Genomic DNA, 14,131 nt, shown 5'->3' on the forward strand with positions numbered 1-14,131 from the left:
ACAGACCTGGATTAAACATGAAGCCGTCCCCTTAACAACTGCTTAAATTCTGTGGGTCTGTTTCCTAATCTGTAAAATGAGAATAAGAGGACCTATCTCACGGAGTTGCCTTAGATGAAACAATTCACACACAGTGCCCAACACCTAGTAAGCTTTAAGTAAATGGCAGCCCTTGGTATTAAAGGCTCCCATATTAGCTCCCAGTTTGAATCTCCTGATTGGTGGGTATTCGGTCTCCTCATGTTGGATTCCTCTGCCTTATATTACGTGTGCTGGGCATTGGGAATGCAAAGGCAAAAAAGATATATGGTCCCTGTCCCCGGGGAGCTGAATGTATCAGAGAGACAGACACAGGAGCAGACGAACCAGTCCCATGCAATGTAACAGCGTTATAACCGGGGTCTGCCCAAGGTAGACGCGCGCTCTGAGCGTCTGCGTCAGACACCGGGCCGTCACCAGAGCTGGGGAACCAGGAAAGAGGGCAGCAACTTCTCCAGTTTAGCCTCGAGCCGCGGTGGGGGCCGTACAGACCGGCCGTTCCCATAGCAACGAGACGAGCCACCCTCTACAGGCCTCACGCGTCACCTTCGTTCGGCGTCCGAGGAACCAGGAAAGCCCACTTCCGGTTCTCCCGCTGCAACGGAAAAATTCGAGCTCCCAGTCTCTGATTGGCTCAGGCAGACGGAGAGGGCGGGCGGTGGCGGCGAGGGGCGTGGCCCGCCGTCTTCCAAACTACAGTTTCTCTCGCAGAGCGGAAGCCGACCTCGACGTCCCCGGAAGTGCACACTCGGAGTTGGTGCCGGTGTGGATTCCGCCGGCGAGGTGGCTGTTTTCGAGATGCCAGGAGCCGCGGCGAGGGGCTCGGAGTTGTCCGAGAGGATCGAGAGTTTCGTGGAGACCCTGAAGCGGGGCGGCGGGAGGCGCAGCTCCGAGGACATGGCTCGGGAGACCCTGGGACTGCTGCGCCGGATCATCACGGACCACCGCTGGAGCAACGCAGGTGAGGCAGGCCTAGCTCCGTCGCGCCCCTCGTCGCTTTCTGTTCCCGATCTTCACCGCGCGTTTGCCCTGCTCACGCTCTCGCTCTCGGACCGCAGAGGAGCTGATGGAGCTGATCCGCAGAGAGGGCCGGAGGATGGCGGCCGCGCAGCCCTCAGAGACTACCGTGGGCAACATGGTGCGGAGAGTGCTCAGGATTATCCGGGAGGAGTATGGCAGGTCAGGCCCACGTCCTGGGCTCTGGGTTGGACCCAGTGACGCTTTTTGCGCCCCTCTCTCTGGTTGGATCCTTTATTGGAGCTGAGCAGCTCCTGTTACTTAAATGACCACACCTCCTCCCCACCTCCCTCTTTGTGTCTTGTTGCTTCCATAGACTCCACGGACGGAGCGACGAGAGCGATCAGCAGGAGTCCCTGCACAAACTTTTGACATCTGGAGGCCTGACCGAGGACTTCAGCTTACATTATGCGCAACTCCAGTCCAACATCATTGAGGCAATTAGCGAGCTGCTTGTGGAACTGGGTAGGAGTCCTGATCCTTGGGTGGACAGGACAGGTTGCAGGCAGATGAGGAAACAGGACTCTGGAGGTTTTTCGTTAGCAGAGATGGGAGCTAACCAGTCCCATGGTTCTCAGACGTTTGTTCTCCATCCTGATTAGGAACGCTTGGAATAGGTGGCAGGTCTAACAACCCTCTCTACATTTCCTTACAGACTAACCCTTTATGGACTGCAAATGCACTGTGACAGAGACTCTATTAGGGAAGGGCTTTATTTTCATTTTAAAGAGATGAATCCCCCTAAAACCACAGTTGTTAGATCCTTCTTCACTAAACTTCCTCTTTTTTTTTTTAAAGGCTTAAAAGTCTTCTTCTTCTTTTCTTTTCTTTCTTTTTTTTTTTGTGAGGAAGATTGTCCCTGAGCTAACATCTGTTGCCAATCTTCCTCTGTTTGCTTGAGGAAGATTGTCCCTGAGCTAAGATCTGTGCCAGTCCTCCTCTATTTTGTATGTGGGACACTGCCTCAGCATGGCTTGATGAGTGGTGTGTAGGTTTGTGCCCAGGATCCCCCAGTGCACCCTGGGCTGCCAAAGCGGAGCTCATGAACTTAACCACCGCGCCACCAGGCTATCCCCTAAACAACTTCTTGAATTTTGATACACACACAAAACCTCCAACCCCCTTGTCTTTGTGTCCCAGAAGACCTTCAGATATTCATTACAATCAGAGATCCCCAGGGGAGGAAGAAGCTGGGTCTGTCTGTGCACTGAGCTGCTGCTTCCAAATTCCTCCTTTGTTTTTCTTCTCTGGCTTTCCTCTCTCGGGTGGAAGTGTTGTGGTCACCTTTGGGAGGAAGAGTTCTTTTGGGGAAGCTCTGTTTACCCTACTCTCAGCACTTGAGGATTTCCCAGATTGGGCCATTTCTTGCCTGAATTCATTGTCTTCAAAGTCAATTGTAAGGAGCTGCTGTGGTGGTGGGGGTTAGAGGGGAGTTGGTGAGTAGGCTACTGCTGGGAAAGAGGGCAGACTGAGAACTTGGGAGGTAGGAGACCCCCAGGAGTGGGGCTTTTAAGGAAATGTGACATTTCACATGAAATCCTTTAAGCTTGTTACCAGGGTCAGCTAGGTGGGCAGTCTGTGTGATGGACACATGTCCCTTTCTGTGTTCTGTTATCTGTTCATAATGTAGCATGGCAATTTCATATTTTCCTTGCAAAACTGACTATTCTTACAGAAGGGACAACGGAGAACATCGCAGCCCAGGCTCTGGAGCACATCCACTCCAATGAGGTGATCATGACCATTGGCTTCTCTCGAACAGTAGAGGCCTTCCTCAAAGAGGCCGCCCGGAAGAGGAAATTCCATGTCATTGTGGCAGAGTGTGCTCCTTTCTGCCAGGTAGGGGACAGCTGAGGTTGCTAAGAAAAATGAAAAATGAGGAGAGATTAAAAGAGGGATAGATGGGGTCCATAACAACTTTGAATTGATAAGCAAGATATTGAGAAGATAAAGTAAAACATTAAGGGAATTTTCAGGTTGTCGATCCTGTGAACATTTTTAAACATCGATTTGAGAAAATTGGAAGAACCGCTGAATCACAGAAAAGATAAATATTGGTTCTTTTAGGAATCAAAATAGGGTAAATTATCTTTGGGATGACTGATGCTTGGTCTGACCTCACTCGATCCCTAGGTAGATAATAGTCTCAAAAAAGGAAATATGTAAGGATGCAGGATGTGGTAAAATAATGAGCCAGGAGCTACCTTGTCGGCCCGATTACACAAGCAAGTAGTATTTCCAGTTTTGTGGCTGCTCTGGTGCTGCTGTGGAGTATTAAACATTTGTCAGCTTCCCCTGGGCTTCCTGCCACTCACCAGAGAATACCTCCCATAGGCAGAAAAATGAGTTATCTGTTGAAAGTGGGTGTTGGATGTGCCCCGTATCACAGAATTCTCCAGGTACAGTTACGTTTGCAAGGTCTTTCACTCTGTCGCTCTTTCTCCCAGCATCCGCCTCTCTCTCCTATTGCAGGGCCATGAAATGGCAGTCAGTTTGTCCGATGCGGGTATTGAGACAACTGTCATGACTGATGCTGCCATTTTTGCTGTTATGTCAAGAGTCAACAAGGTGGGTGTCTTTGGAGTTATATTATGTTGAATTCATAAAGATGATACTTCTGAAACATTTTTCCCCCTCCTGTAATATCCAGGAGAAGAGAAGAAAGCTTCTAGGACCTTTTGAAAGTACACACTTGGGCCTTTTTAATATATCAACTGAATTTCTTTTCCCTTTATCTGTATCATTTTCCCTCACTTGGAGTAGCCTCTTTTTGGTGAAAGCTTTGGAAAGAATGAAGTAGGACTATGCTAAGCATGTCAGCTGCTAGGGATCGGGTGGAGAGCTCTGCATTATGCTCAGACAGCTTGCTGGTGGTGGATGTGAGTAGAAAGGCTCCCGGCTTCTCAGGATGTGTGGCATATAGAGTTCCAGAAAAGACAGGGCTAAGAGCAGTAGATATTGCAGTTCTCTGTCATGTACTGTGTTCATTCTAACCGTGGAAACCCACTCTTAGGCTAGAATTTGTGGTCCTGAGCCTAGAATCCCTTTCCCACTACTGGTCTGTGACCCCCCAGGATACCAAGATGGAGGCCTGCAAATTCAGGCTGTTGTGCCTAATGACTCTTTTAAGGCTCTATCCCCGGGATGGCTCACATTTTTCTTCCTGTCCCAAAGGTGATCATTGGCACGAAGACCATCCTGGCCAATGGTGCCTTGAGAGCTGTGACAGGAACTCACACTCTAGCATTGGCAGCAAAACACCATTCCACGCCACTCATCGTCTGTGCTCCTATGTTCAAGCTTTCCCCACAGGTATGTCTGTCTATAGCTGGTCTCTCTCTAGCCAACAGAGAGAAGGAAGCCAAAGTGAGGCTTAAACTCTGGGCTTTCAACCTACTCCTTCTGGGGCTTCTCTTTATCTGCATGTACTCAGTGGCTCAAACCCAGCAGAGGCTGGAAAAAGCCACAGAAGACTTGATCCAGGAAAAACAATGGACAGTTATAACCCACCAGCTTTAGGAAGTTGAAATTGTAAGGTCAAGACAGTGCATAGCCCCTTTGTTTACCTTGTCACCACTCCCTGTCACCCTGACCATTTCTGAAAATGCCAAGCAAGTTGAAATTAGGAACACAGAATCCATTTTATTTATCATAGTTCCAGGGACTGTCCTCTGTAGCCTGAATGCAAGCAGTTACTAAGTGAAGAGCCATTTCATCAGTGATGGAAACTATTTGCCTTGAAAATATTAACCCACTTATAGGTCTCTATTTTTTCTAATTGAGGTAAAATTCACATAACACAATTAACCATTTTAAACTGTGCAGTTCAGTAGAGTTTACTACATTCACAGCATTATGCAGCTACCACTGTCTAATTTCAAAACTTTTTCATCGTCCCAGAAAAACAGTCCATATGTGTTAAGTAATCACTCTCTAGGCTTCTTTCTCCCCATCTCCTAGAAATCACTAATCTGCTTTCTGTTTCTATGGGTTTGCCTATTTTGGATATTTCATATAAAAAGAATTATATAATATGTGCCCTTTGGTTTCTGACTTTTTTCACTGAGTGTAATGTTTTGGGGGGTTCATCTGAGTTGTAGCACAGTATGCTGTTCCTTTTTATGGCTGAATAATATTCCATTGTATGGATATATCAGTTTCTTTAAACATTCATCTGTTGATGGGCATTTGGGTTTTTTCTGTCTTTTGGCTTTTGTGAATGCTGCTGCTGTGAGCATTCATGTACAAGTTTCTGTGTGGACATATGTTATTGTTTGTTTGGTTTTTTTTTTTTTGAGGAAGATTAGCCCTAAATTAACACCTATGCCCATCTTCTTCTATTTTATATGTGGGATGCCTGCCACAGCATGGCTTGCTAAGCGGTGCGTAGGTCTGCACCCGGGATCCAAACTGATGAACCGTAGGCCACCACAGCAGAGTGCACAACCTTAAGCGCTATGCCCCTGGGCTGGCCCCCATGTTTTTTATTTCTTTTGGGTACATACCCCTAGAAGGGGAATTGCTGGGTCTCTTATTTTTTTTTAAATTTTTCCTTTTCCAGTTCCCCAATGAAGAAGATTCATTTCACAAGTTTGTGGCTCCTGAAGAAGTCCTGCCTTTCACAGAAGGTACAGAAGTTGTGTGTGTGCATGTGCACGTGTCTGTGTTGGTCTTTTGGTTTTGGTAGTCCACGGAATTGAATGCTGTCAGGTTGTGCTTTCTATCGTATTTCCCATGGGGACTGTTTTCTTTAGCAGCTTAGAGGGCTTGGGGACCTGATCCACGTTCATTTTGTTCTGAGAGTAATATATTTAGCTGAGTTACTGGGGCCATCATGTGTGGGATCACCCAGCACTGACTGGGTTTGGCTTTGCACATTGTCTGAGACACAGGCAACAACCCAGTGGGAAAATGTACTTGTTTCAGTTGCTGTAGGGAGTCATTTTGGTGACGTGGCTGCCAAAGGGAGCAGGCTCTGAAACATTCCTACTTAGAAAACTCGGCCGTAGCCTGGATACCTTTGTGTGCTGGGCTCCTTCTCTCTGACTTCTTCTGAGTCAGCCGCTTTGCTCAGTGAGCTTGCTGCCTCATCAACAGTTAACACGGCCTTAAACACCCTCTGGGAGCAAAGCATAGTACTTGGGGTGCCAGCTATTCTTGGAAGTTGAATAACTTCATCCATTTATTCAAACTTCATTCTTTCACGAAATATCTTTTGAGCATCCACGGCGCATCCAGCACTGGTGTAGCACCAGGGATGTAACGGTGAACAACTAGATAGGCTCTGCTCCCACAGAGCTTATGTTGTATTGCAGAAGACAGATAAAAAAAGGTCAGGTCATGAGATGTTTTAGGAAGAAAACAAATAAGGATGATGTGATGGAAGGTGGCTAGGAGACTTCCTTAGATTGGGGAAGGGTCTTAATAAGATGACGTTTCAGCTGAGTCCTGAATGAATAGAGCCCACCCTGTGAAGATCAAGGAAAGAGTTTTGCAGGAGTTGGTGCAAAGGGCCTGAGTTGGGTACATGCTTATGCAGTTGGTAAAAGATGGCCGTATGTCTGGAGAGAAATGAGCAAGAAGGAGAGCTGTACGAATTATAATTAGTGTGGTATGGTGGGGAGGGGCCAGATTTTGAAGGTTGCAATCCCAAATTTGAATTTTATTCTAAGGGCTGTGGAAGGGCATTGGACAGTTTTAAGCGGGAAGTACCATGATTGAAGTCATCTCTTCATATTCACATTTTGCTGCAGCTTGCCTTCCTTGGGGTCGCAAGTATGCCTGCATTATTGAGCTTAGAATGTATATGCTACTTAATTATTAGGGCAGGATCCTCAGTTTTATCTTTAGCACGTGTGATTGCCTTTCAGGGGACATTCTGGAGAAGGTCAGCGTTCACTGCCCTGTGTTTGACTACGTCCCCCCAGAGCTCATTACCCTCTTTATCTCCAACATTGGTGGGAACGCACCTTCCTACATATACCGCCTGATGAGTGAACTCTACCATCCTGATGATCATGTCCTATGACCACTCTCATCCTAAGCGGAAGCTGCTTAGGCAAACACAGAATGGAGAGGAGACTCCAGTGCTACTGCTAAAACGCATCTTCCTTGTAATGGGGGAGTGGACTGGAGTCAACCCAGAGAAAGACTTGATACTGTTCCCCGCCTTTTTAGTCACCCTGGAACAAGGACGCGCATCCTGGACTGTCTCCTGCCTTTCGGGTCTTAACAGAGCAGCAGGGCTTGACCTATTGATTTTGGAGCCTCTAAGTGACCTGGCGCATCTGTTTCAGGAACTTAAACTTCCTGGTTTAGTGGTGTGTTAAACGTAACACTGAATACCTTGCCAGGATACAGGGTTTTGCTCAGAAATGGCTACCACACCTTTTCTTAGACTGTGCCAATAAAAGCTGCTCGAAGGTTCCTGAGTTGGTTTATTTATTGTTCTGCTCTGACTGTGCCTGAAACAACAGCAGCAGAGCCCTTTTCGTGTTTTCCTAGGGGGCTGTAAAGAGCTAACACTCTACAACAGGAGGGCAACTGGAAGTGTTCACCATTTCCCTTATAATTCACTGGAAATGGTCTCAAACAACTTGTTAGTAGTCTAAGACAGTGGTTCCAGAACCTCTCTGATCATAAGAATCATTAGGAAGCTTAAAAAAATATACAGGGGCCAGCCCCGTGGCCAAGTGGTTAAGTTTGCACACTCCACTACAGTGGCCCAGGGTTTCACTGGTTCGAATCCTGGACGCGGACATGGCACCGCTCATTAGGCCACGCTGAGGCAGCGTCCCACATGCCACAACTGGAAGGACCCACAACTAAAATATACAACTATGTACTTGGGGGATTTGGGGAGAAAAAGCAGAAGAAGAAAAAGAAAAAAGAAGATTGGCAACAGTTGTTAGCTCAGGTGCTAAACTTTAAAAAAAAAAATACAATCTTGGGCTCCATTCCAGACCTAGTTTATCTGGTCTCGGGCGGCCCCTGGGAATCTGTTGAAAGCTCCCCAGAAAAGGACCCTCTCCTGTCTTGTTAATAGGATTTTAAATTGGTACAACCTTTTCTAGGTTAACTTTGAACCTGCACTTCTACAAATACTTGTATAAGCACACAAAAATAAAGACAAGAATGTCCATTGTAGCAGCTGGAATGTCATAGCCTGTGTCCAGCAATAGCATTTTAATAAGTATGACATACTGTGAAATATGTATACACTGCAATTGAGGTTTCAAAAGGGTGGTTTGAGGGCAGTGTCGGGATTGAAGACATTTTAGTTGCTTCACCCAATTCAATGCACCTTTGAATTGGTTACCAATATTTAAAAATCTGGAGCTTGCACATTAAACAAATTGAGATTTTTTTGTTTCTCTTGAAAACTCAGAAGATTTGGCGATTCTGGGTCTATGTTCCCAAATGGCAGCAGTTTGCTGTAGTTGAGTAGTTTCTGATTCCATTAGATGGAAAACCTCCAGTTTTCTTCAGTTCCTCCCTGGTCCATTTAACTCACTTATGCTATCTGTTTAACCCCCGGAGGCATCTGAGTTGTGACCCTTGTGTTGAAAGAATGGAGTAGATTTATAAGAAAGTCCATTTTAATTTCTGTTAACGAAAACAAGCTGGGAAAAAACCAAGCTGCAGAGCAATATGCGTATGACCCTTACTTCGTTACAACAAAACAAATGTGTGCATGCGCAGGATGAAAGTATGGAAGAATAACACCAACTCGTGCAAGCAGGGGGACATCGTCTAACTTTATTTAGTAAGTTTATATAGTATTCCTATGTTTTACATGTACTATGATAGCAGTTATGTTTTCAAAGAGTCTCCCCAGGTAATGCAGATGGTCTGCCATGTTTGGGAAGTACTGGTCCAAAGCAGAGGTCTGAGGTGTAACGAGGAACCTCTGCGATGCTTCTCACAAAGGCCACCTCCTGCCCCATGTGGCAGTGTCTGTATTGTCACGTGGCGTAGTCTGTAGGGAGCGCTAGGAGTCTGCATGTTTAACAGTAAGCAGCCCAAGGGATGTTCACAGGTGATTTGATAGCCACACTTCGGTAAACACCGGCCAGAGGTAGGCTACGAGGGAAAGGCCTCTACTTTTATGTGATACCTTCTTGAGACAGATCTTGGCCTTAGGGCTCTTGTCTTCCCTGAGAGGGGAAAAACAAGATTGCAGAGGGTCAGTCTAAAAGACCGACCTAAAAGCTCTTTGACTCAGAAGATCCTGACTCACTCAGGCCTCAGTCTGTCCCATTATTTCTTAAAGCATCTAAGACCCCACGCTTTCTCAGTGAAGTGGCTTATAGCTACCAATTATGAGCAATTATCTCCTCTGAAGGCACCAATTCTAACAGCAATTCACTTGGGTACAATTGTGTGGTCTGGAGTAAGAGCAACAGTGAGTCAAGGAATTTAAATCTGTTTTTGGCTCCAAAAATGCTTTACGATACTTGTCCTTTGTGCATCTTAGTCTCTGGTCTAAAATTAGCACCAACATCCTTCCCAGGCCTGACTGAGATGGATGAAGGTTACAGGGGTGTCTCTTTTGGGTCAGCTCTTCCAGCGCCTAGCACAGAACTGCACAGATGCATATTCTTCAGAATCTTTAGGACCTCAATTAAGTAAATCCCACAGAGCTATTTATATGCCTTGTTTCTCTACTTCCCTCTCTCCCTTTTCCTCTTTCAGAGTAAATATTGGAAATAAATATCAGAAGGTGATCTAAACAGGGAGAAACTGAGGAGTTCCATGTTGACTTACTACCACTCCCTCCCACCTCTGCCTTTGCAGGCAGAACCCAGAAACTAAGGAAGAAAACCGTTGTAGCCTGGAGAGAATTAATAGAGGATTCCATGGATGTGAAAGGCTTCCTGAACATGCTAAATAAACCAAGTTAGATAACTTACTACAGTTTGTAAAGATACTTTTCCCACGGTTTATATCTTCCAATTTGGGCGGAGGGCAGGAAAGGCATAATTCTTGGAACTCGAATAAGGAACAGAAATTCCTAATTTAGCCTCAGAAAAGAAGTCTAAAAAACACTCTACCAAGAAAAACTTAAGTGTAAAGTGATACCTCAAAGAAATAAATGCTGGCACCCAGAGGATCGTCAGTTTCACAGACGTGCTTCGAGACTGTTTCTCAAAGCAGTCTCTCACATCAGTCTGGGTTCATGAAGGTTGCCAGGGACACAGTTCATCATGGAGCTACCTGACTGTCATACCACGTACGTAGAACTCAGTTCATCAGGACAGCACCAGATGGTGATGTAATTACTGTAAAGGCCATACTGCCCTCCTGCCCTCACAAAACCTCCCTCTGCAGACATGCACCTCGTTTGCACAAAGGAGCTATTCTGCCACGTGGTTTGGAAGTGTTTTACATCTGGCCTACTTCACTTTGAATTCTTCTTTCATTCACCAAAAAGCTGTTCCAGGATACTGTTCAATGGCTAAGCAATTATTAATAAAGAGCTATAGTCTAAGCTGTCAGTCTTCTTCACAACCCTCACACAATGGAGGGCAGCCTTGGAGCCTAACCACACTTGAAATGGTGACTGCTTGATATTTATATTAAATACCGTGCTAAAGAGAAGGAGCCTTTCAGTAGAGTTTTTTCAGGCACATTATATTTAGTATTAAGACGTGCCTAAAGAAGAAGGAAGCTACTTACAAACCTGACAAGAAGGGCCGGCCCTGTGGTGTAGTGGTTAAGTTTGGCGTGCTCCACTTCGGTGGCCTGGGTTCGCAGGTTCGGATTTCGGGCACAGACCTACACCATTCATCAAGCCACACTGTGGTGGCAACCCACCTATAAAATAGAGGAAGATGGGCACAGACGTTAGCTCAGGGACAGTCTTCCTCACCAAAACAAAAACAAAAACAGAAACACTTGACGAGATTCATGCGGCAGTTAACTACTATAAAAGAGAGGTGATGAAACACTTTGAATAAGGATAAACAAATAGAAGTACCTAACTCCAAACCACGTTTTTTTAGAGGGGTGGACAGCCTTGGATACTCCTTGCTTTTGAAGTAAACAAGAGCAAGTTGTTTACAGTCAGGCAAGTTGTAAGGGTAAAGTCAGGCCAAATCCAGCTTCTTCAGACTGCCACTTGAGTCACGCTAGCTTACTGGCCTGATAGATTACAAAATGTAAGACACTCAGATTCCCCAGGGCTTGATCAGGTTGCCTGAACTTTATCAGATGTTTCTGGAGAAGACTGAGTGCTCTATGACAAATGGGGCAATGATCCAAGTGTTTGAAAAATCCTAAGCCATAGGATAACCTCTTTTTTCTTTCTATCTCCTACAACTTCTTATGCCATACATTTAGACGGGACTCACTCAGTGAACAGTTACTGAATGATGAAAAAACGGAGGGATAGAAGGAAGGGTTTATTTGGTGTAGATTATGCAGATTTTTGGCTTCCCAGAATCCCTTCTTTTCCTCTCTCCTGAGCCCACCTTTTTGCCATCTCGTGTTGATGAGCAGCTCCAGCTGAGAAAGGGTGAAAGCAGGCCTGATAGGTGGTGGCACCACACCAGTCAGTTCTCAGTGTTCGCCCCCTGTAAAGGGTTTGCTGGAACGGGGCAGCCCCTCAGGTGGAGAACAGGTAGGGAGAGGCTGCTTCTCTGCAGGGAGCTGTTCTTCCCTTCATTCAGATATGCCAATGCTGGCTCCCACCTGCAGCTTCAGCTGAGCTTGGCTGCCAGGCTCTCTAGGAACTGATGGGGTGCATCTGTTCTCCCTCGGCCTGGCTTCGTCAGCCCCCTACTCATCTCTTGGCCTTGGGCCCCCTCCTGCCCTGCCCCTGTTTTGGTTGCCTTGTTTTTTCACTGTTAGGCCCAGAGCCCAGCTGGTCATTTGTGTCTGATCCTTTGCCTCGTTCTGACATCTGATTGCTAGAACCTCTCCATTCTCAACTACTCATCAAGTTCCAGATCCCCAGCTAGGTTCTGGACCTTGCCCTAGCCCCCTCCCAGTCTCTCGCCTTCCTTCCAGTCTACACTCTAAGCTTTGCCTTAAGCTTTTCTGATATTAGCTCCTCTTGCCATTATAGTTTTAATTCTTTCAGAATTGTTATCCCCTTTTATCTCAATAATAAAGACATAGCTGTTTAACCCAGGATCCCTGAACCTAGAGGAAGTTACCATATTCTATCATCAGTTTCCTTGTCTCTCCCAGACTGAAGCTAAGCTTCTTAAAGGTATGCAACTTGACTTAATAAAATTTTGATGAATGTTACTGAAAAAGGAACTCTCAAGAATGGCTTCATTGCACATCTCATCTCTCAAATTTTACTCTAAAGTTAATGAAGCCTCCACTAACCAGAATCTAATAAAGTTGAACTACTAAGTTTACAAACTGATAAATCCCTAGTAAATTACAAATATATAGGGCAGCATGGGGTAATAATAGGAAGGAGTGTGCAATGTGAGCTCACACAGACTTGGGTCTGAATTCTGGCTCTCTTAGCTAGGCCCTGAGTAAACTGGTTAACGTCTCTGTGCCTTAGTAGTCTCACTGTAAAACAGAGATACTAGCTTCCTAAGAGGACTGTTGTAAGGATTAGAAATAACTGGGGCCAGCCCCATGGCATAGTGGTTGAATTCAGTGCACTGGTGGCCCAGGTTTGCAGGTTTGGATCCCAGGCGTGGACCTACACCACTTGTCAGCCACGCTGTGGCAGCAAGCCACATAAAAAGTGGAGGAAGACTGACACAGATGTTATCCCAGGGCCAATCTTCCTCAGCAAAAAAAAGAAAAAGAAAGAAAGAATGTATACAAAGCATGTGGTATATAGTAAGCTCTCAATAAATGGTAACTATTCTTGTTATTGGAGCCAGAAAACTTGGATACCACTCTCAGCTTTACTTACTAGCTGTGTGATCTTAGAGAAATAAGTAATATTTTTCAGCCTTAGATTCCCCCTTTGTAAAATGGGGAGAATAATACCACCTTATCTCATGGATTGCCAAGGAGTTCAAATTTGGTAGGCAAAAATTATTTTGTAAACCTTAAAGCACCATATAGGTATTAATGATTACTATCATGTGTTAGAAAACTGAATATATCTTTGCTCTCATGGCACCTGAATTAAAACAGAACAAAACAAAACTCTAACAGGCAATCAAAGTAATGTTAGGTATTTTTGGCTAATAGGTTGGTTTTATGCTGATACATGCTACTGAGTTTATAAATTATTAAAATAGGGTAATTATCTCTTAAATTGCTTGAGTCTGGCTACCCAGAAGACTGGCTACATAATATATGAAGAACTTTTTCTAATCCTCTGCTATTCTCATGAAAACAGTGGTTTGGGATTATAGCAAAACCTTTTGACCTCACACCCCATCATCCTAATACAAGAGGTATGGTAACTTTTCTTTTTTGGCTGAGGAAGATTAGCCCTGAGCTAACATCTGTGCCAATATTCCTCCACTTTATATGTGGGTTGCTGCCACAGCATGAATGACGAGTGGTGTAGGTCTGTGCCAGGGATCCAAACCCACAAACCCAGGCTGCCAAAGCAGAGTGCACTGAACTGAACCACTGTGCCACTGGGCTGGCCACTTGTAACACTTTTTTTAATCCCACAAATTGGTCTGACCCAAAAGGATTTTTAAAACTCCCAGGACAGCTGGCCTCCACGTAGCTCTAGAGAGCGGAGGCAGAGGGCCAGAGGCCACAGCACCCCACTGGGCCTGGAAGCAGAGCCCCTGACAGCCTCACAAATCCCCTGAAAACACTCTCCTTTCTAAGGTCACGTCTCCCAGTCTATGAAACCATTTATATGTATTTAGAAGAATAAAGGCCATTTTTAGACAGTGGTGCCTATTCTTCAGGGTTCCAATTACGTAATTCTACAAGGATCCCCTTGAAAACCAGTGAAGGCTTTCCTTGAACCTTCTGTGAGGCACACGCTGATGAATGCAATACTTGATTGCTCCTGTAAGATTCACTGCAGGGCTGTTGCCAAGTGAACTTTTCTTTCATGAGCACAAATTTGTTTCCTGTATTAAAAATTGAGGAGAATCATTCCATTGATACAAAGGCCAATTTGAGC

The 14,131-nt window shown here is 45.4% G+C and overlaps 1 protein-coding gene and 1 long non-coding RNA gene across 3 annotated transcripts; one reads left to right on the top strand and one right to left on the bottom strand.

The window, feature by feature from the left end:
* The first annotated feature begins 629 nt into the window (after positions 1–629).
* On the top strand, positions 630–10,546 carry EIF2B2 (eukaryotic translation initiation factor 2B subunit beta). 2 transcript variants are annotated; one of them, XM_005605332.4, is made up of 8 exons: positions 630–1,000; positions 1,098–1,218; positions 1,373–1,521; positions 2,732–2,895; positions 3,529–3,624; positions 4,231–4,368; positions 5,618–5,684; positions 6,927–7,482. In XM_005605332.4, exons 1-8 carry the CDS (start codon positions 838–840, stop codon positions 7,082–7,084), a joined length of 1,056 nt encoding a protein of 351 aa, XP_005605389.2. In that variant the 5' UTR covers positions 630–837; the 3' UTR covers positions 7,085–7,482. The 2 variants fall into 2 exon arrangements, with proteins under 2 accessions (XP_005605389.2, XP_005605390.2); XM_005605333.4 differs by lacking the exon at positions 6,927–7,482 and adding an exon at positions 9,751–10,546 and having other exon boundaries at positions 690–1,000.
* On the bottom strand, positions 8,789–12,745 carry LOC138920514 (uncharacterized). Its single transcript, XR_011431823.1, has 3 exons — positions 11,529–12,745; positions 10,739–10,872; positions 8,789–9,212 (listed from the first exon to the last, which is right to left on the bottom strand). It is a non-coding gene; the product is annotated as an uncharacterized lncRNA (long non-coding RNA).
* Between the last annotated feature and the right edge of the window lie 1,386 nt (positions 12,746–14,131).

Source organism: Equus caballus, chromosome 24 (assembly GCF_041296265.1).
Source record: "Equus caballus isolate H_3958 breed thoroughbred chromosome 24, TB-T2T, whole genome shotgun sequence".
In the NCBI taxonomy this organism is placed as follows: domain Eukaryota; kingdom Metazoa; phylum Chordata; class Mammalia; order Perissodactyla; family Equidae; genus Equus; species Equus caballus.